The following is a 22,289-nucleotide window of genomic DNA, read 5'->3' as shown; positions in this document are numbered from 1 at the left end:
TTCGTTAACAGGGCTGTTCATAGACCAAGGTACCACTGTAAAAATTTTTTTTAATGTTTTCAATAGAAAAAAATAATAAAATCTCCCTACCCAGTTTTCTCACTACTCTGCTGTAAAATCTCACTCAATTCAGAATTGACAAAATGATAGCATAATGAAACAATGTTCTATCAGGGGTGCCAATAGGGATTTTTGTGTGCCCAGTACCCTGTATGTGGCTCGGGCCCTCTAAACCACTTGCAAAAAGAGAACACAGATTTGCATAAAATTTGCACATGCTTTCCATCACATGCAAATTTGTGCTCTCTTTCTCAGGTGGAGAGGAGGACTCAAAAATAAATCAGTAGACACACATGTAATAAAATGGCTGACAGAATCTGAACAGGGGAAGGTTTTCCTATATTTGTATTTATATACTGTACTAGAAATGTTTAACATGTTGAATGTATGCCACACAACTGTTGAAGGCACAAGAGCACAACTTTCCCCCCAGTGCCAGTCTTAAATGAATACATGCATCTTTTTCAAGGCCAGCCAAGAGCTAACAGCAGGGAGGGAATCTAATATGTATAAAATATTCTTACATCACAACTACATATCTACCTGAAAGTGAACCTTACTGAGTTCAGTGGAACTTAATTCCAGGTCAGCCTGCAATACTATACACACATACAGTATCTGGGAGTAAGTCCCAATGAATTCAGCAGGACTTACATCTGAGCAGACACATCTAGGATTGCACTGTTAGAATGTTAGCTGATAATCAACATCATAATATCATAATCTCAATGGGAATTTTCTTACTCTTAATTAAAATAAGGAATAGTATATTGTCATTTCACATAAGTTAAATAATAACCACCACAAAGAAAACCTCTTTGGAAGAAGCCCATGCTTTTTTTTTTTTAAATGTCAATATTGATTTTCCACTGAAAAATAGGAATCCATGAAGATGCACTTGTCAACTTGACTGCAAGTTTTAAAAGAATGCAAAATGTGGCATGACTGGCTATTTTTGCTCATATCAGAAGAGCAAAACATTCGGGAGCAAAGAAGCGCTGACGAAACTGGGGAAACTAGGTCGGACAATGAAATGGTCAGCAAATTGTGAATTGATGCAAACTTTATCCAGAACTTTCTTTGACACTTTACAAATATCTAGTCCAACATTTCACTCCTCTCTCTAGCTGATATTTGTCCTACTGATGGGAAAAAAATACTGGGGAAGTTATGTGTATATGTCCCTCAGTGGAGTTAATAACAGCAGCTTTGAGGAAAGGGGATTTAGATTAAGGAAACTGTAGGGGGTGAGGGTTGAACATTTTCTCTCCTGGGTGCCATGCTCTAATCAAAAAAAATCAGAGCCTCTGCATGGCTGTTTTGTAATGAAAATAAAAAATGATGGGAGATCTCGCCACAAAATTCCTATGACTCATTTGATTTGGCTCCTAGAGTGATGGAGGAAGAGATGAGATTTCAGAGAGAATGATGAGAGCAGTGGGGCCAAAAAGAAAGGCTACGGCTTGTTAGGGAAAGAACCCAACATGTATGCTTTTGTGAAATATTGTGTACCTGTGTTGGAGGAAGAGGAAGGGTGTGTATCCAAGAGAGAGGGCCAATGAACTTTGAAAGCAGACAGGAGATGGGGTGAGAGCCATGGAAACAATTAGAAATCATCAAGGTTTGAGGATAGAAATGCCACGCATTGCTATGGCACAATGCACTCCTATTTAAACTTGTAATGGGTAGGTGGGTTAAGGCCCTAGCTCAGTCTAGTGCTTTCAGTGAAGGGGATTCATAAATGCTTAATGGGGCTTGGCAGTATAAACTATCTTTAGTAACTACATACTGTATTACATCAAATGCACTGCGCTTTAAAGGTGGCTCAATTCATGCGCAAATCTTATTTGAAACCTTATATTTAAATTCCACTCAAGCGTTCACTGGAATTCGAAAAACATAAATGTTGCTTATTACATGCACCCTATCAAAATAGCACATGGTTTAAATCTAAATCTATGGCGATACATCATGGAGTTGCATCACAATGTTTTTCTGGTCACATTTCTAGTGGAAGAGGAGTTTGAAAGAAAGGACAAAGATCGTCAGTTTTATCAGAGAAACCTCAAAATACTGAAACATTCCAAAAACAAAGAAGATACAGAAAAGTAAGTGTAGGCTTAACAGTTTTGCTAACACAGTCCCAGAGAAGGCATAAATCAGTTTATGTGCAGGCCTGGCACATGGCTGGCGCAGTCTTTCTTGGTGACTTTAGAAGGATGGAGTAGGTACATGTGGCCATGCTTCTCCCTTTCCTATTAATTTGTATGGTTCCATTGCCAATGCAAGAGTGAGTTTTTCTTGTAGAGATTTGCAATGATAGGCTTATGAAGCGCACCTATGGAGGGGTCCTTTTATAATCAGGCATGTGTCAACCCACATCTGCCCCATGTAATGTTTGGTGAAATAAACCCATAATATTACATTGCCATTTTCTGTGTTTCCATGCAGCCTGCAAACATCAGCAAATGAATGGCACAATGGCAGGCCACCTTATCATGTCATGCTTCTTTGTACTAAACAGAACTAGTATTAAACAGGGAGGGGGGCAGCAAACTGTACTTAGGCTCTGCTTCGATCCCAATAGGCTTCCAAGGAAAATCACAGCTATGTTCAGTACTTTCTGATCTGTTTAAGCTGTACTCTTTTTCCTGATTTGAAATTTTCTATGGTGATGAAGGGGGTAAACTTCTAATGCAAAATTACAGCAGAATAAATTCCTGTTTTATGTATAGATGAGAAATTTCCATATCCGACGGACTAAATCTGAACTTTGTGTTTCCGAATCAGAGCCCTCCAGCTCGTTCTCAAAGCAGCAGAAATGGGAAACCAGAAAGCTATGGAGCAACTGGCATCTGACATGCTGTTTGGAAATAATGGTCCTCAAAATGTAGAAGCAGCTGTATCATTGTATGAGATTTTAGCTGAAGAAGGATCTCATAAAGGCCAGACGGTACGTGCTCTTTAATTAGCTAAAGCTGTAAACAGGCGCTAGTCTACTTTAGAGTGCATAAATATTTGAAAAGGGGTAGGATGGTGTTTATGCTCAACCAAGAAATGTCAACAAGGTAGGGATATAAAGTTAATTATTTATTAAATTGCCTGATTTCAAGAGGGTAGGTGGTGTATTCACGAAACATCTTCTAAAATCCTTGTTCAATAAAATTCCAGGTCAATGCTTCAGTCCTAATTCCACTGAAGACCATAGCTGCCAAGTTATCCCTTTTTTTTAAGGGATTTTCCCTTATGCTCAATAGGCTTCCTCGCGAGAAAAGGGAAAACTTGGCAGCTATGCTGAAGACACTCTGAAGGTAGACAATGGTTTCCATGGGGGAAAAAATCAAATGTTTACAGTTGTTAGAACTGAAGATATAAGAACTAATTATATTTTTGCAGCTAGCTAGTGTGTCTAATATGTTCTGATTTGAGGCAAATCATAAATTTTAATTGAAAAGGATTTATGGATGACAGAAAATAATAGGAAAAACAACTATGCATCGGCTGCAAATTCAGTTGCTCAGACTGATCTCTTGTCTAATAAATCACAAATGGATCTCCTCTTGCATCCCTTTCCCATGACTCTGTTGCAGAACATGAAGAGGCATCTCACAAGTTGTGCTGATTGTTAAATCTTTTGTCCAGGTTTTGATAGCATTTTGCAGATGTGTCCTGTTGTTTCCTGTGTGTACATACATGGATAAAATGAATACATGGATAAAATGAATCCACATGAATTGTGGATGGGTTGTTAAAGAACAGATAAACCAAATGTGCCAAAATACATTGGCTTTCTTAAAGCTGTCCAGTCATCATTTCAATAATGAAGGACTCTCCTGCCAGGGTTTCTTACCTTCCAACTGTGTTCTGATGAGTGAAAGCTTTGTTGAAAGAAAAACAAAAGAGTCTTGTGGTATCTTAGACAGGAAGGATGATATCCATCTAAGTCATATACAGAGTCCTTTGATTTCATTGTGTCTATTCTCAGTATGACCAACCTTGGATATTGCTATAATATATTTATTGTGGTGTAAGCTTTCATGGATTAGTGATCACGTGCATCACATGATGCAGGTTCATTGTTTTATGGTCACCAGGCAATGGCTTTTCCACCTGCCTTGCCCCACGCTCCAGCCCTAGGAACCTTTCCCAGACCATGACTTTGAGAACAGCAGAAGCAGTTGGGAAGAGAGAAGTTCAGGGATATTATTTAAGAGTAGTTTTATTAGTTTATTAGTTGTGTGTCCTTGTTTATCAATTTGATCCTTTTACGTGATTTTAAATGCTTTGTGGTATTTTATGCATTGTGATTTGCCGTTATTTTTAGATTAGTAATTCTTTATCATGGGTAGGCAAACTAAGGCCCATGGGCAGGATCAGGCCCAATTGCCTTCTGGATCCTGCCCGCAGACAGTCCAGGAATCACTGCATGGATTGCCAGTGCGCACACGTTCTTTCCCTTTCCCTCACATGCCGGCAGCGCCTCCTCCTCCCTCCCTCCTCCAGGCTTCTCCCCGCCCTGCCTAGAGGAGGAAGGGGGCTGGGCTTTGTTGGTGCCAGCAGCAGCAGCACTGGAGGGGCTGCCATTTTAAGCAGCCCCTCTCCAGAGCCCTTTCGCGCGCTGCTCATAGTCCCTCCACCATCCTTTTTTTCCTCCCCCCCCAAAAGAATATAGTCCGGCCCCTCACAGTGGACTAGCCCCCTGCTGAAAAAGTTCGCTGACTGCTGTTCTTTAGTGTAACTGCTAAGTGTAAACTGTTTAAATTATTATTTGCTGATGCTTAATTTTACTGTTTACCATTAGATTCTGATGGATTGTTGAATGCTGTTTTGTTTCTTTATTTTAAAGTTATTGTGACTTTTTATATTGGATCAGATTGTTACTATTAATGTTTGATGCTTTATTGTGTTTTTATTTGTGTTAGAATCTGCCAAGAGTGGCTAGGGCAACCCAGCCAGATGGACAGGGTATAAACAAAAAAATATTATTATATATTATAGGTTCTAGGCCATGAAACGTGATCCCACAACAAGGCTTTCTGTCTCCAAGGTGTCACATTAGTGTTCCTCTGGAATGTGCAAACTGCACATTATAATAAATATTACAGTATCTTCAGGAGTATCATTAAGAAATGTTTTCATGTTGTTTAATGTTGCATCGCTTTAATATTGCAGAACACTACACCTAAGCACATAAGTTTCCTCATTTCCTTGTAAAATAGCTAAATAGCACAGGTTTATTCTGGATCCTGACCATAGGAGGAGGTCACTTTACATTGTAAATACATTTCCATGCTCTGGACCATGGTCTGGAAAATGGAATGCTTGCCGATGCAAAGGTTGGACATCCCAGAATTAAATTTTAGCTCAGTGACCTATTTTAAACTGTCTTCTAACTATTTGTGAGGAACAAAGTTAGGATATAGAAATTTAGTTATTCTTCATTCAGAAGGACCACTACTTTTTCCATGTTACATCTTTTCTGTGACACAATGTTCCCCCAATTAAACTTGTCTATGTCTATAACCTTGAACCAAGACTGGCTGGAATAAATCTAGAATTCATTTTGTACAAAGATCGAAGCACACGCCTGTGCCTCAAGGAGTCTATATACAGTCACATCACAGCCTGTCTGCCACTTTAACTTTGTTCTCAGTATGATGTTTATATACCGGTAGTTATGCACAGAAAATTTGCAAAGGGGAATATATGAAAGCACACGTATGTGTGTGTTCACATAGTATTCTCATATATTGCCTTAATGTAACCTGAAAATGTCTGTATCATATATTTATGTGTCATTGTTCAAAGACATGAGCAATGTGACGGCTTCATGAAAATTTCTTATTTAAGCATACTCTGCCTTGACTTTCTCGCTTTAGTTTGTTTGCTCCCATATATTTTTGTCATCTGCTTATACCTCCCAATTGTGATGGCCATTTTCAGAAAGTCCATATCACATTTTGAGAGCTTTGTTTTCAGATACTGTATCCGTTCTCAAAAATCCCAACCCCTAGCCTTCTTAGGTCCTCTTCATGTTTAGGATTACAACACTTTCAGAGGAAAAAAATTAAATATTTGCATAAGTTTTTCGATTATGGGTTGTATCTAGTGGTGTCATTGAGCTGACAGTCAGATTTCCATCAGCAGAACAAGAAGGGAAGCAATTTTCAGTTGTTCCTTCTCCTACAGTCTTCACCACCTGAATCTGTTTTGGAGGGCCTCCAACCTTTCTGGAGGGCTTCCAAGGCTTAGGAGGTGTGGGTAGCTGCAAGAGGGAGAGTGATTCACTAAGAGTTGCCTGAGTAATGCCATTGGATGCAACTCTTAATGTAGACACATTTTTGTGTATCCCAATGTGGTTTTGTTTTGTTTTGTTTTGTTATTTTCCCTTGCACTTCTTGCCCAAAATGCCAAGCCTATATTTACCCTGGCGGCAATTCACATGCTACCTCTGAGCATGTTGTCCCTGGATAAGGAAAGCAGAGAATTTTAGAGGGCCTCTCAGTGGTTGGAGGAAGCATTCAGCCATGTAAGCAGTCTGAAATGGCAGAGCCCAGACAGGCATTTACTACTCTGGAAAATTTCATTTTCCTACATTTCATGGTGGACTAGAGTAAATATACCTGCTGACTCTCTGCACAAGTGCATTAATGCTAAGCCCTGATTGCATGAAACTGCCCTGGTAAAATAACTTCAAGATAATTTTACCACATGAAAAGCAAAAGGATTGACTGAACTTTTTACTTTATTCTCTCCCCCCCCCCAAATAGGCATTAGGTTTCTTGTCTTCATATGGAATAGGAGTGGAATACAGTCAGTCAAAGGTAATAAAATGCTGTGCTGACTTTACCCTATTGTCATTGAAGTCTTTCATCTATATTTTGTGTTTTTCAAAGGGAAAAAACCTGGCATGATTTTATTTTTTGCTCCTCTTTAGGCACTTGTTTACTACACATTCGCAAGTAATGGGGGAAATCTTATATCCCAGATGATCTTGGTTTGTAAATCACATATTTTGACTATTTCCAATTCTAGATGCTTGAGTGATAATTAAAATAATTGTGAATTTCCCCCCATCAGGGCTATCGTTACTGGTTAGGAATCAATGTTCCAAGGAGCTGTGAAGAAGCACTTATTTATTACAAGAATGTTGCAGATTACAGTAGGTGGCCTTCATCTATTGTATCTTGCCTTGTTTCAAAGTGACACTTTCGTTCTTGTTTGCTCTTTGAAAAGAGCCCTGTGGCACCTTAAATACCAAGAAACACCAGACCCTCATGGGGGGGGGGGAGGACATGATTCTCACTCAAATTAGTAAACATATGAAAAGAACAAATTTTCCAAGATCCCAGGCAGGCATGGCCCAATACTCGGTGAACCCGAGAATGGCACCCTCCATCCCCACCAGGGAAGAAGGGGTGATTGAAGATGTACATCAGGAACAAGGGGTCTACCTTGAGAACGAAGGTGGAGGGGGACCAATAGGCCACTGTAGAGGCAGCATTGGGAGAGGCAGCCAAGGACACAGCAGATCTGGCCTCTATGGAGCAAGCTGCAGCTGCCACTGGCAGTAGCAGCAGACGATGCTTTCCTTAGACATCAAATCTGCTGCCCCTGCCTGAGGCAGTCACATCACCTTGCTTCATGGGTGGGCCGGCCCTAATCACAGGAATCCAGTTAGTTGTCTAATAAACGAGCCAGTGTGGTGTAGTGGTTAAGAGCGGTGGACTGGTAATCTGGTGAACCGGGTTCGATTCCCCGCTCCTCCACATGCAGCTGCTGGGTGACCTTGGGCTAGTCACACTTCTCTGAAGTCTCTCAGCCTCACTCACCTCACAGAGTGTTTGTTGTGGGGGAGGAAGGGAAAGGAGATTGTTAGCCGCTTTGAGACTCCTTCGGGTAGTGATAAAGCAGGATATCAAATCCAAACTCTTCTTGTCATGTTTATTTGTAATAAAATACAGTCCCAAGTGACAAAGCAAGTTGACCGAAGCCATATCCAGGCATTACAATTAGGGAACTGTAAATACATGTGTGAGCATGGTGGGGCAAGTAGACTGGACCTGCCTCCTCCATCACTGTGTTTAAGGTGACCTAGCATGACCAATGTCAAGAGTGATGGAAGTTGTGGTTCAGAACATCTGGAGGGTACTCCATTGACTACATCATGGACAGGAAAAATAAAATCTTCTCAGATTGTAGGAAGCGGTTGTTCTGATTGTGTTACTTAGAATTATTATTATTATTATTATTATTATTATTAGTTGCAAGCAAAATAGAAGGAAATGAAGACATGCCAGTTGAAAAAGTGAAGCTGATGGAAAGATCAGAAAATCTGGGTTTTGATACAGATATCCTGGACTGGGATGTACATCAGTACTACAAGTTTTTGGCTGAAAGAGGAGACACACAGATACAAGTAAGAGATATTCCTTTCTACGGTATTTGCCTATTTATTATTATTTATTTATTTATTTATTTATTTATTTGTTAATACTGCTTACATGACTTCAAAGTGGTTTACAAGTAGAAAATCAATTAGAAAATATCCACACATCAAAATACACAATAAAATAATACAATCAAAACACTTTTTAAAAATCCATAATAAAAATATGCAATAAAACAAAAACAATAAAACAGCAATTATAATGGCATAAGAAGAGCCTGCTAGATCAGGTCAAAGGCCCAACTGGTTGGCATCCTGTTCTCACAGTGACCAGCCAGCTGCCCATGCAAAGCCCACAAGCAGAACCTGAGCACAACAGCACTTTTCCCACCTGCAATTCCACACAACTGGTATTTAGAGGCCTACTGCCTCTAGTGGTGGAGGTAGTACATAGTCGTCGTGCTTGGTAGCCATTGATAGCCTTAACGTCCATCAATTTGTCTATTACAGTAAAGCCATCTAAATTGAATGTAGCCACTTTGTGTTTTTGTGCTGTGTGACACAAGGCTTTGCCCACATAGATCTAACTGTAGTGTTCAGGAATTTAAACAATATTCCGTACGTCCCGGTTTACTGGAATCCCTATCTTTACTAAGAATATTATAATTGACCCTCAACCTACAATAGTGTGGCATTAAGTGACAAATGCATTGAAACTGCTGTCACCAAGGCTCTCTCTCCCCTCTCCCCTCTCCCCGCCCCATTGTGGTCCTATTTCGCCCTCACCTTCAGGATCTGCTTGATAGATCTGCTTCCCAGGGAGTCTAAAAAGTCCTATGTCTTCTGGAAGCTTAAAAATAAATAAATGGTTGAATTGTTTGGTCTTCAATGTTAAAAAATGCTGTTAGCCACCTTTTTAACTCTGATGTGGGACATAATTATCAACCAACCAACCAACCAACCAACCAACCAACCAAAAATGTTTTGTGTTTGTTGTTAAACAATATTTTAACCCTTTCTATTAAAAAAATAAGTTAATGTTAAATAAGATCCCAGGAAGGGCAGCTGAATCCTTCAGAACACTATTCCCCACAGACCCTTTGCCATAAATTCTGTGCCCAAGTCTTATTCTCTGACACCATTTGCAGTTTTCTGTGCACCCGCAAAATACAAAATCTGCTCTGGAAGCTTGGAGAAAACAGGTGGAAGGGGGAAATTTTGTCGTGTTTGCTGGTGTGACATTGGACCATTCTTGCTCATTGACTTTTGGCTCAAAAAGATACAAGACATTCATTTTTTTAATAACTATTTCTAGGTGTATCTAGGACAGCTGCATCTTGTCGGAAGGAAAGGACTCGAGAGAGATCACGCTGTAAGTGCAGGTAGATTAGAAGGATGAATGCCGTGCTCTTACAGTTTTAAATTTTAGAAGTATATTTGGTTGATTTTAATGGGATGGTTCCAATGAGTGTGTTTAAAATCACAAAGTAATACCCCTGTTCAAACAGGCATCCTTTTGAGAATCTAGCATGGGCTTTCATTTCCTCCGAGTTCAAGCAGCAATTTAGGAAGCTGGTGCTTAGGTTTTTATAAACAGAAATGCCAGCTGTTTGAGTTTATATGTTCTTTTAAACATTTATGCAACAAATGTGTAGAGTACTTTTTTAGTTTGGGAGTTTTGACAGCAGAAAATTGGGGTTTCTGTAAGGCAGTTTCAGAAAAGCCTTATTTAAGGAAGAAAGGGTGGGCATATGTGAGTGCCCTTCTGGACCACAACCTAAGATTTGTGTATTTTCAGCAAAATGGGACTAAAAAAGCAAACAAACACAGGAAGCTGTTTTATACCAGGTCAAGCCATTGGTTCTTCGGAGCTCTAGGGATGTGGAAAAAATACAGTTCAGTTGGCATGTAAAGATGAATTAATCAAATTCACATTTTTGATACAATAATTAAAAAAAAAAACCCGCACACAGCCAGCCTTTGAAATTCACACACATCTGAATTGTAATGCAGCTCACCAATCAAGCAATGCTTTAAAAAATGCATATATTAGGGTGAAATGTAAATAAATAAATTAAATTAAATAACATACAAAAACACATCACATTAAGGAAAATTGCTTGCAAAAATGCACATATAGTCAAAACTTCATAAAAATGTGTTTATTAGGAAAACGACACACTAAAATGCAGAAGAATTTTTATGGGGTTTTGAAAACACACTGCAAATTACTGCACATATGACAAATTATTTTAAGATGGAAAAACCAATGAGCAACTAAGAGATCCAAATGGACAGATTCTTCCATCCCTAGTTAACACTGACTGATGGTGTATCTTCAGGGTTTCGGATGGGACATTTGCAGCCCTGTCTGGAGATACAGTATTATGGATTGAACCCCAATACCGTTTGGGGCATATGATCTAAGTTTGTAGAGACTACTACTAAAACATAAAGATGTCAGTTTGAATTATTGTGCACCAATATGGCCTGTCTAACTATGAACAGGTGTCAAGGCAGGAGAATACGTACCTTGATTAGGAAACTTTGTTATATCAATCATAACTTTATTCTGCTCTTTTTCTTTAGAAAGCCTTCTACTATTTCCTAAAGGCAGCAAATGCAGGGAATGCACATGGTATGGCATTCCTGGGAAAGGTACCTATGTTTGCTTCTTGGGATTAATTTGTTAGCTTGAGACCCCATCTATGGTTCTTTGTAGTTCCCTCACATTCAGGCAGAGTCCAGCTGCAGCGGATAGGGGCCATTCTCACATACAAGCTACTTGCGATGTGGTCAAAGCAGAGTGGAGGAGATTGGAGGAGGGAAGAGGCAATCTTCAGTTGTACATTTAAGAGCACATGAAACTACAGTTGTCACCTATCTTGTATGACAGAGCTTTTCACGTTGGTGACGCACTTTTTGGACATGCATCATTTTGCAACACAGTAATTCAGTTTTGCTAGCAAACCGGACGTTAAACTAACCCCTTTCCAGTCCCAGGAGGAATGCAAGGAGCATTTGTGTGATACACCTACACACTGCAGCTGACACACTAACATGTTATGACGCACAGTTTGGAAAGTTCTGCTGTATGATCATGGCCAAAAGGATTTGACTATCTTGTATCTCTGCATGCAAAATCAAAGGCATACAGTATCATGATTGGCTTTGAAGTGATGTGCTTCGAAGTAGAATGGCAAACCTAAGGAGGACTTTCAAGAGGCATGAACAGTGGCAGAGGAAGCCGCTTTGTCACTCGGGCTTCGCTACGTAATGATGCATGCGTACAACGTAGAGGGGGATCGCAACCCCCCCCCTCGCACGACTTCAAAACGGAGCCTAAACGGAGCATCAAGGCTCCAGGCAGATAGCCCATTGGCGCATGGGGCCTGGATGTTCCGTTTAGGCTCCGTTTTGAAGTCATGGGGGGTGCGATCCCGTCTACGTTGTACGCATGTGCAGCATCCCGCTGCACATGCGTGCTACGTAGAGGGGGATCGCACCCCCCGCGACTTCAAAATGGAGCCTAATCGGAGCCTCCAGCCTAGAAAGCCTCGCTCGGCACGGTGGGCGGGTGCCACCCTGGAGCTGGACGGGGGTGACAGTTGGCGCCCCCCAACTCCCGAGCCTCCAGCCTCCAGGTAAAAAGCTCACTCGGCACAGCGCGCCGCGCCGTGCCATGCCGAGCGGGCTTTTTACTGGGAGGCTGGAGGGGCTCGCCTTGGGAGTCGCTGGGTGGGGCGCCGACTGTCCCCCCCCCCCGAGTGGAACCCGGGGCGGACCACCCCTCTGCCCCCCCTTGCTACGCCCCTGGGCATGAACACTTTTGAGGAGAGAGCTTGACATTTATTTCCCCCTTCCATTTCTTGACATTTCCTGGTTAGCTTAAGAACAAGACACAAAAAAGTGCTTCTCTTCTAATCAATGGTGTGGACTCCAAATTTACATGAGATGCTACTGGCAGAATGGGGGGGGGCAATTTTGGCTTATTTCTCCGTTCCACTGCAGCACCCTGAAAATCTGTTCTGGAGGGCTTAAGAGACCAACTGGAAAAGTTCAAGATGTGACACTGAGGACTGGAGGGGAAAGAGGGATCAGAAAAAAACACTCTCTTTTCCTTCTGCCAATGGGAGCCTTCACTGGATTGAAAGCCCTTCCATGAATAGAAGGAGTCTTTCAATTTGCAAATGGAAAATTCATGCCTTTGCTGGTTGTAAGTTGTGGAGCTCCCTCCCCACAGAGGTGTGTCTGATACTTTCATTCCATAGCTTAAGACGCACCTCTTTGTCCGTCCTTTTGACCCTTGAGATGCATATTTTTAGCACCCACTTTTTTCCTCTACTTGTAGGTCATTTTAAAGTGTATTTTATATTGTGTTGTAATGTGTGTTGTAATGTTGTAATCTGCCCTGGAACCTTAGGGCGAAGGGCAGGTAATAAATTTAATATTAATTATTATTAAGCAGGTATTGGTATTTTTTTTAAAAAAATTGTTATGTTACTGTAAGCTGTGGGTATTTATTTCAGAAACAAATACACAATGAGTTCAGCTGCTTGTGTTATAGTTGTATATTTAAAGCAGGAGTAGAGAGCCTTCAGCTCTCTGGATGTTGCTGATCTATAACTCTCATCAGCCCTGGCAAACATGGCTAATGGATATTGTGAGTTAAAGTTCAGTAGCATTTGGAGGGCCAAAGATTCCTCAAATCTGCCTTAAAATAACTCACGAAAGCCCAGCATTATACATAACAGAGAGCCAACCAAAAACAGGAAGAAAAAGTGCAAAGTAGGATAAAATTCAGAGGAACTTCATCCCTTTGTTTTGCAAATTTTTAATGGCAAGAGGAGGCATTTCCATGGATAGCCACCATCATCTGAAGAAATATCCCCTCTTAATTCTGTCTAGATGTATTTAGAAGGAAGTGCTACAGTGCCTCAGAGTAACATTGCAGCTTTGAAGTATTTCAAAATGGCAGCAGAGAAGGTATTGTATTTTCTTTCTTTTCATTTTTTTTAAAGTAACAGCTTTATTTAATCATAACTAATACATTGTTCTATAAAGGTAAAGGGATCCCTGACCATTAGGTCCAGTCATGACCGACTCTGGGGTTGTGGCACTCATCTCGCTCTATAGGCCGAGGGAGCTGGCATACAGCTTCTGGGTCATGTGGCCAGCATGACAAAGCCGCTTCTGGCGAACCAGAGCAGCACACGGAAACGCCGTTTACCTTCCCGCCGGAGCGGTACCTATTTATCTACTTGCACTTTGTTGTGCTTTCGAACTGCTTGGTTGGCAGGAGCTGGGACCGAGCAACGGGAGCTCACCCCGTCACGGGGATTCAAACAGCCGACCTTCTGATCGGCAAGCCCTCTAGGCTCTGTGGTTTAACCCACAGCACCACCCGCGTCCCTTACATTGTTCTAAGGAATACATTTAAATCCGACAATTAAAGATCACAACAATCACTGCTTCAAATCAACTTTTAACTTTGTATATTACAAGCACTAAATCAATACCACACCATGATTAACCTTCTGTACCAGCTCTTTAAAATGTCCTTAACCTATTATACCAGGTTTGTCAACCACCTGCCTGTGGAGGCTCCCAGTGGTGCTCATGGCTGGTGCTCTAGACTCTGAACTTTCATTTAAAAAATCTCTGGGCCTCGTAGAAATAAAGTTACATGCAGGTACCTTTTAAATTAAATGAGAGTGATGTGACCACCTTGCATATTTTTCCTGGTACTGAGGAATGCTCCCTGTTGTTATTTAGACATCAACAGGATCAATCAATGGAATATTTTGCACAGCTTTATGTAAACTGCTTCAAGGTGGGTTGCCTTTTTAAAATAAAATATCAAGCAGCTAATATATAAAACAAATAAAATGTTTCAGTGCTAAAAGTGCAAAACAATACAAATTGTTATAACTAATGAGGTAAATTTCCGATCTGACAACTCAAAGTTATATTTGAAAGAGAGACCGACCCCACAAATGTTATAGGAAAGTGTTGCTTCATGATGTGATTTCATCACATCAATATTGAATTGGGAATCAAGCTGTAGATATATTGAGGGTGTCATGTGTCAAACTACATTGTCCCTTCATTCCTCTCCTACTGTTCATTTTGCCTGTATTTTTAGACTGCTGGCATCTCACATCTGCCTCTTTAATTTAATCTTTTAAAACACCATATGCATTGGTGCTATGTAAGAGGTGACTAACTTGTTCAACACTAAGGACTGTAATAGATAAGTAGGAGCGACTGAAAAGGCCACATAGAAAAATGGTTATGTGACAAACAACACTGGGGGAGAGGGGAACTTTTCTATAAAACTTCCATTAAACTTGTAAGCTTCAAATTACACTTGCTCAGACTGCATTTGTCCTACAAAATTAATATTTTCTTTGTCTATACTGTATTGTGTTGTGCTTGGGTCTGGTGAAGCCTTTGACACTAAGCTGGGTTGATATAATGACACTGAAGTTCAGGAACATTTCAACTACCTCGAGAGCAAACCTATCAGAACTTCTTTTTGGGGGGGAGGTAGGATTTTACTCTTAATTAAACTCATTGAACTCAATGGAAATAATTCCAATTGAATTAAATGAGTAGAGTTGCATAAGATTACTTTAATAATCATGACTGTGTGACAAAATGCTTCATTTAGGTCGTCCTAAACCTTTTATTAATCATACAAGGGTTATGTGAATAACTCGTGTGACACAATGTCTAGAGTAGATATGGCGAAGGATATATTGGTCTCTTGGTATAATCAGTAAATAAATATAATTGACACTAAGGCACACAATTACAATGATTCTTTATAGGTTCTTTTCATAGAATGGGTAACTTATTCTTATGTGTAAATGAAACATTCTCAATTAATATGTTTTTAGGGCAATTCAATTGGACTATGGGGGCTTGGACTTATTTATTTTCGTGGTAAAGGTGTTCCACGGGTAAGTCTTCAGTGTATCTGACCTTTTTCATAATCAAAAAACTAGCCAATCAAATCATAAGATACTTGGCCTAATATGGCTTTAACATCCCAAAACTGAAACATATGTCTTATGTTTTTAGATGCAAGGGGTCCTTGGGTACCACCACACAGTAGACAAGGTGGGGAGGGGTCTCCACCTTCAAGCACCCCTGAGCCAATCAGGAGGCGCACTGCACGGACCAATAAATTGCTTACAACAACAACAACAACAACAACAACAACATAAAAAATAATTTATTATTTGTACCCCACCCACTTTGTCTCTCCACTCACTCTGGACGGCTCCCAATCGAGTGTTAAAACAATACAGGATTAAATATTAAAAACTTCCCTAAACAGGGCTGCCCGCCAGGGTCTCTGTCTGCCTTGTGCTCTGTTGTCATAGTGGGACTTCTTCTACATCTCATGACCCCTCAGCCAACAGATCTCAAGTACGGGATTGTGCCGCAAGTTATCAGTACCGCTTCTCATAATGCAGCTGCAACTTCTTCTGAGCTGCGGCCCACGATCAGTGTTCCACAAAACCAGAATCTAATTTCTTGATCTCTCAATAAGATTGTTTCCCTTTCAGAATTACAGTGAAGCTTTTAGATACTTTCATAAAGCAGCAGAGAAGGGATTTGCCCAGGCCCAATTTCAACTGGGCCTTATGTATCACAGTAAGTCCCTGGGCATGGTTCTTCCTTTTGTCAAAGCTCCCGTGGTTCAGTTACCTAATTGTTGATGAAAATCCAAATCATATTTCATTGCAGATGGCTCAGGAGTCAAGAGAAATTACAAACTTGCCTTCCAGTATTTTTACTTGGCATCTCAAAACGGGCAACCCCTTGCTGTTTATCACTTGGCTCAAATGTACGCTACGGGAACGGGAACTTTCAGGTCATGCCAGAATGCTGTTGAAGTAAGTAATGCACTGTTTGAGAGTCTGCCCTTTGAGATAATAATGTTGGTGGTTGTTCTCATTGTATCATTAACTGTCCAATATCAACAGCTGTCCAAGGACAACAACCACCCAGTAGCAGTAGATACAGAGTCAAAGTACACTTTATGTTAAATGAATAACTCAGAAACATTCCAGGAGTTTTCTTTCTTGAATTTCAGGCACGGGGGGCCAAAATTGCATCAGGACTACAGTGTGTGGGGAGGAAAAGTTTATGGTTTTTTTCCTGCCCAGTCACAACCATGGCAAATATGTTCTCTAATGCTTGTTGTTCAGTCGTTTAGTCGTGTCCGACTCTTTGTGACCCCATGGACCAGAGCACGCCAGGAACTCCTGTCTTGCACTGCCTCCCACAGTTTGGTCAGACTCATGTTGGTAGCTTCGAGAACACTGTCCAACCATCTCGTCCTCTGTCGTCCCCTTCTCCTTGTGCCCTCAATCTTTCCCATCATCAGGGTCTTTTCCAGGGAGCCTTCTCTTCTCATGAGTCTCTTGCGCTTAGACTTAGCAAAAAAAAAATCTTCCACTGGCATCTATTACCCCCCACCTTCCAAAGTTAGATTTCTATCAAAGAGACTACAAAATATTAAGATTTGGGGAAGTTGCTAGTCTGTAGATGAATTAATTCTACTTTTTTTGCATCTCATGTCATTTGTGTCAGCGCTAAGAAATGTTTTGCAAACGTAACACACAAGACACAATCCAGCCAAAGTTATGCACATTGCATTGATTTCAAAGGAGATTTAAGCACAACACATGCTGAACTTGTTTTATAGTGCAAACCTATGGGTTTTTTTCCTCAGAAACTCAGAAGTCCCATTGTTTTCAGGGGGCTTACTCCCAGGTAAGTATGCCTAGGACTGCCACCTGAAGCGTTGTGACCACATTGGTGGCATCTATTTAAAACCACTGCTTTGTCTAGTGTCTCCCTTTAATTTTATTTTCTTCCATTAACCCTGCTGTTACGGCAAGATTAATTACAAACTTCTGGTGCTATTTGTATGGGTTTATTGTCTGTCTTTTCTTTTCTCTCCTTTTTTGCTATTTAGCTTTACAGAACCATATGTGAACTGGGGAAATGGTCAGAAAAATTCCTGACAGCACACTTTGCTTACCAGACTGGTAATGTTGATTCATCTCTTATTCAATATGCACTTCTAGCAGAAATGGGCTATGAAGTAGCTCAGTGCAATTCAGCTCACATTATGGAATCTGGTAAGGGAAACTTTATCTTATGCTGCTTACTTGCATTCTTTAACACAGTGATTGTGTTAAGACAAATGATGTCAATATTTTGTTACAGAAAATGTTCAATTTCTCCACCGAGAGCAGATACATCCATTGGCTCTTCTTTTATGGAAGCGGGCTGCAAATCAAGGTATGAATAGAGTTAAAAATAACCTGTGCCTAGATGTCCACTCTTATTAGTATGATTCCCCCCCCCCCCATTTTGGCTCTTACAGTTAAATTGGAAGAAAATATTACATTCATGCAACAATACCGACAAGTCATTAAAAATCACTGTTACAAAATATTTAGATACTGTATTATTTTCCTTCCCCTCCACTTAATTCATTGAGATGGGAATCCCACAGGCATTTCTTATAAAGTACTGAATAATAAAATGTAAAAAATGAATGATGTGCATATTAACTGTTACCTTTTTACATGGCCTTGATACATCAATCCCTATAGTGGGGTTATTGCTTTGTTTTTGTTTTTATTATGTATTTTGTGTTCTCATTTTGTATTTTTATGTTGTGGACCACCCTTTGATCTTCGGAGGAAGGGTGGTATACAAATTTAATAAATAATAATAACAAATATAATTCCTATGATGATAGAACGTTAAGTGACCTTCAAGAATAGGTATCCCCCACCAACCTAGCTATCTTTATTCCCAACCAATCTCACTTATTTTATTACCCTCTACTTAATTTTGCTACATATAAAGAAGCAATGAATGGTTTAAACAATTTTGCTTCATTGCTATTTCATATGAGCCATCCATTCTGTCAGAGAAAAAGAAGGATAATTTGAAAAATGCAACCTCATGCTCGTTTGAGCTAATTATTTTTTTCAGTTCGTTGACATGCCTATCAAAGTCTCTACGTGATGTTTAGAGCACAGAAGTAAACTCACTGAGCAGTAAAGACTTAGCTAACATGAACCTTTAATTTCTGCTCAAGCAAAGCAACTAGCTATGCCTTGTCCTCCATGCCCTGAAGGTGACTGAATTTTCTAAGATGTCAGAATGAAGAGTGCTCTCAGCTTGCCTCACTTCCTTGGACATAATTCATTCCAGCCTGTCCATTTCTTGAGACTCACAATGGGGAACTTAGATTTCAGCATTTCTTTTGCTGGTTTTCATCTTGGTTTTTCTTTAGAGTACTTCCTTAACCAGGACGGGTAGGTTTAATGGTAGAATAATGCTGTGGCCTTGACAATTCTATTAAAGACTAGCCAGCAAATCTGAACAAGGGCATCCTCATTCTAGGTCTAGAACCATGTCACCAAAAGTTCTGGTTACAGGTAGGTAGCCGTGTTGGTCTGGATCGAAGTAAAATAAAAAAATTCCTTCAGTAGCACCTTAAAGACCAACTAAGTTTTTATTTTGGTATGAGCTTTCGTGTGCATGCACACTTCTTCAGATACAGTGAAATGGAAGTTTCCAGGCACTTATGTAGAGAAGGGGTGGGGAGGGGTGGGGATGGGGAGGGGGGATCACTCAGAAGGGTGGTGGAAATGGGTGATTGACTGACTGATAGCTGTTGATGACCGCAAACGACTGCAAATGGTTTTGCATGAAAAAGCAAGGGTTGAGATGGCTGAAGATCGCTTATCATGTATAATGAGATAAGAACCCGATATCTCTGTTCAAACCAGGTCCCTCCATGGTTTTGAGCTTGGTGATAAGTTGCAATTCAGCAACTTCTCTTTCCAGTCTATTTCTGAAATTCTTTTGTAGTAAGACAGCTACTTTGAGATCTTGTATAGAATGTCCTGGGAGATTGAAGTGTTCTCCTACTGGTTTTTCTGTCTTCTGGTTCCTGATGTCAGATTTATGTCCATTTATCCTTTGGCGTAGGGTTTGGCCTGTTTGTCCAATATAGAGAGCTGAAGGGCACTGTTGGCATTTGATGGCATACACAATGTTAGAGGATGAGCAATTAAATAGTCCTGAGATGGTATGTTGGATGTTGTTGGGGCCAGTAATGGTGTTGTCTGGGTGTATGTGGCAGCAAAGTTGGCATCTGGGTTTATTGCAGGCTCTGGTACCAGTGTCCATGTTAAGTCTGGTGGTTGTATTATTGTGGGTGAGGAGTTGTTTAAGATTGGGTGGCTGTCTGTAGGCAATGAAAGGTCTTCCTCCCAGAGCTTGAGAAAGGGAGCGGTCATTGTCCAGGAGAGGCTGTAGATCTCTGATGATGCGTTGTACTGTTTTAGCTTGGGAGCTGTATGTGATGACTAGTGGTGTTCTGTTATTTTCTTTTTGGGGTCTGTCTTGCAGCAGGTTCTCTCTAGGTATCTGTCTGGCTCTGTTGATCTGTTGTTTAACTTCATCAGGTGGATATTTTAGTTCTAAAAAGGTTTGCTGTAGATCTCTTAGGTGAGATTCTCTGTCTGTAGAGTTGGAACAGATGCGGTTGTAACGTAAGGCCTGGCTGTATACGATGGATTGTTTGGTATGTTTGGGATGGTAGCTAGAAGCATGTAGATATGTTTGTCGGTCAGTTGGTTTTCTGTATAAGGTGGTGTCTATACGTCCATCCTGTATTTTTATAGTAGTGTCCAAAAAATGTATTTCTTGCATAGATTGGTTCATTGTTAGGTTGATGGTGGGGTGAAAGTCATTGAATGTCTGGTGGAAGGTTTCCAGGGTCTGTTGTCCATGTGTCCAGATAATAAAAATATCGTCAATGTATCGCAGGTACAGGAGAGATTTGAGTGGGTAGGAGTTAAGGAAACGTTGTTCTAAATCTGCCATGAAGATGTTGGCATACTGTGGGGCCATGCGGGTGCCCATGGCTGTGCCGCTGATCTGGAGGAACAGGTCATCACCAAATTTGAAGTGGTTGTGGGTAAGGACAAAGTGGCAGAGTTTGGTAGCAAAGTCCGCTGTGGTTTTATCTGAAATGGTGTTCCTTATGGCTTGTAAACCATCATTGTGTGGGATGTTGGTATATAGAGATTCCACATCCATAGTGGCTAGTATAGTATTGTTAGGAAGATTGTTCAAATATTGTATTTTCCTCAGAAAATCTGTGGTGTCACGTACGTAGCTGGGAGCACTGATAGCATATGGTTTCAGAACAGAGTCCATATAGCCGGAAACACCCACTGTAATGGTGCCAATACCTGAGATGATGGGGCGTCCTGGGTTTCCTGGTTTGTGTATTTTGGGTAGAAGATAGAAAGTTCCTGGCCGAGGTTCCGCTGGTGTGTTTGTGAGGATCTGTTCTTGGATGTGTAGGGGTAGCTCCTTAATAATCTTGTTCAGTTCTTTTTTGTATGCTTGTGTGGGGTCTGAGTCCAATTTCATGTAAAAGGCAGTATTGGAAAGTTGTCTGTAGGCCTCTTGGATGTAATCAGTTTTGTTCATGATGACGACAGCTCCACCCTTGTCTGCCTCTTTAATTATAATGTCTGGGTTGTTCCTGAGATTTTCTATGGCTCTCCTTTCAGCATGGTTTAGATTTTGTTGTAAGCGATGGTGTTTTCTGGTCACATCCGTTTGGATTCTGTGGCGGAAGCATTCGATGTACAGATCTAGTGTGGTATTGCGTCCATCAGGAGGGGTCCATGTGGAGTCCCTTTTTGTGTAACTTCTTTTCGGTGGTAGTTGGTGGTCAATGTTCTGTTCATTGATGCGTTTGGAGGGTGATGGTTGTTCCCCAGTAAGTTGAGAGGTGTTGTGTTGTGGGGATGTAGTTTGTTCTACTTTGTCTTGTTCTTGTGTGTGATGAAAATACTCCTTCAGGCGTAAACGGCGGAAAAATGCTTCCAGGTCCCCGCAGAACTGAATCATGTGTTGGGATTTGGCAGGGCAGAATGATAGTCCCCGTGAAAGGACGGATTCCTCAGCTGGGCTGAGTGTTTGCTGTGAAAGATTGACAATGTTGTTGATCTTGTTTTGATTGGTGGCCTGTAGGTTGGAAAGGTTGCAGAGTTTTTTATTTTTCTGGTTCTTCAGTAACTCCAGTTGAGAGTGGTAAATGGTTTGTTTTTCCTTGTGGAACTTCTGCCAGGCCGGGTGATTCCTGATGGAGTTCTCCAGTGCAGAGAGTTCCTCCTTTATTAACTTCTGTTTGGAATACAGAACGCCGATAAGATGTTTCAGCAGTTTCTTAGATAAAGTGTGGCATAGTTTTCTGGCATATTCTGTGGGATAAGTTGATTGAAGAGGGTTCTTAATTCTAAGACCCTTAGGTACAATGTCCAGGTTTTTGCATTTAGATAGAAAGAGGATGTCAGTTTGTACCTGGGCAAGTTTCTTGGTGAGGTTGATGGACTTCCATTTCATGCGGCTCAATGTGGTGCCTTCCATAGTTCTGGTTACAGGTAGGTAGCCGTGTTGGTCTGGATCGAAGTAAAATAAAAAAATTCCTTCAGTAGCACCTTAAAGACCAACTAAGTTTTTATTTTGGTATGAGCTTTCGTGTGCATGCACACTTCTTCAGATACAGTGAAATGGAAGTTTCCAGGCACTTATGTAGAGAAGGGGTGGGGAGGGGTGGGGATGGGGAGGGGGGGTCACTCAGAAGGGTGGTGGAAATGGGTGATTGACTGACTGATAGCTGTTGATGACCGCAAACGGCTGCAAATGGTTTTGCATGAAAAAGCAAGGGTTGAGATGGCTGAAGATCGCTTATCATGTATAATGAGATAAGAAC

The 22,289-nt window shown here is 40.8% G+C and overlaps 1 protein-coding gene across 1 annotated transcript in view; it reads left to right on the top strand.

Annotated features, from left to right (window-relative positions):
- The first annotated feature begins 2,031 nt into the window (after nt 1-2,031).
- The window catches only part of SEL1L2 (SEL1L2 adaptor subunit of SYVN1 ubiquitin ligase), a 29,727-nt gene continuing 9,469 nt past the window's right edge, over nt 2,032-22,289 (top strand). The window contains exons 1-14 of the mRNA XM_035110622.2: nt 2,032-2,168; nt 2,851-3,013; nt 6,831-6,884; nt 6,998-7,057; nt 7,141-7,222; nt 8,325-8,479; nt 9,765-9,821; nt 11,039-11,107; nt 13,358-13,435; nt 15,352-15,414; nt 16,027-16,114; nt 16,208-16,356; nt 17,445-17,610; nt 17,699-17,773. Coding sequence (XP_034966513.2) covers nt 2,032-2,168; nt 2,851-3,013; nt 6,831-6,884; nt 6,998-7,057; nt 7,141-7,222; nt 8,325-8,479; nt 9,765-9,821; nt 11,039-11,107; nt 13,358-13,435; nt 15,352-15,414; nt 16,027-16,114; nt 16,208-16,356; nt 17,445-17,610; nt 17,699-17,773 — 1,396 coding nt within the window. The remainder of the gene's footprint in view (nt 2,169-2,850; nt 3,014-6,830; nt 6,885-6,997; nt 7,058-7,140; nt 7,223-8,324; nt 8,480-9,764; nt 9,822-11,038; nt 11,108-13,357; nt 13,436-15,351; nt 15,415-16,026; nt 16,115-16,207; nt 16,357-17,444; nt 17,611-17,698; nt 17,774-22,289) is intronic.

This window comes from Zootoca vivipara, chromosome 3 (genome assembly GCF_963506605.1).
Source record: "Zootoca vivipara chromosome 3, rZooViv1.1, whole genome shotgun sequence".
Taxonomy (NCBI): Eukaryota; Metazoa; Chordata; class Lepidosauria; order Squamata; family Lacertidae; genus Zootoca; species Zootoca vivipara.
The sequence above is the reverse complement of the archived record's forward strand: the minus strand, read 5'-3'. Positions and strand labels throughout refer to the sequence as shown.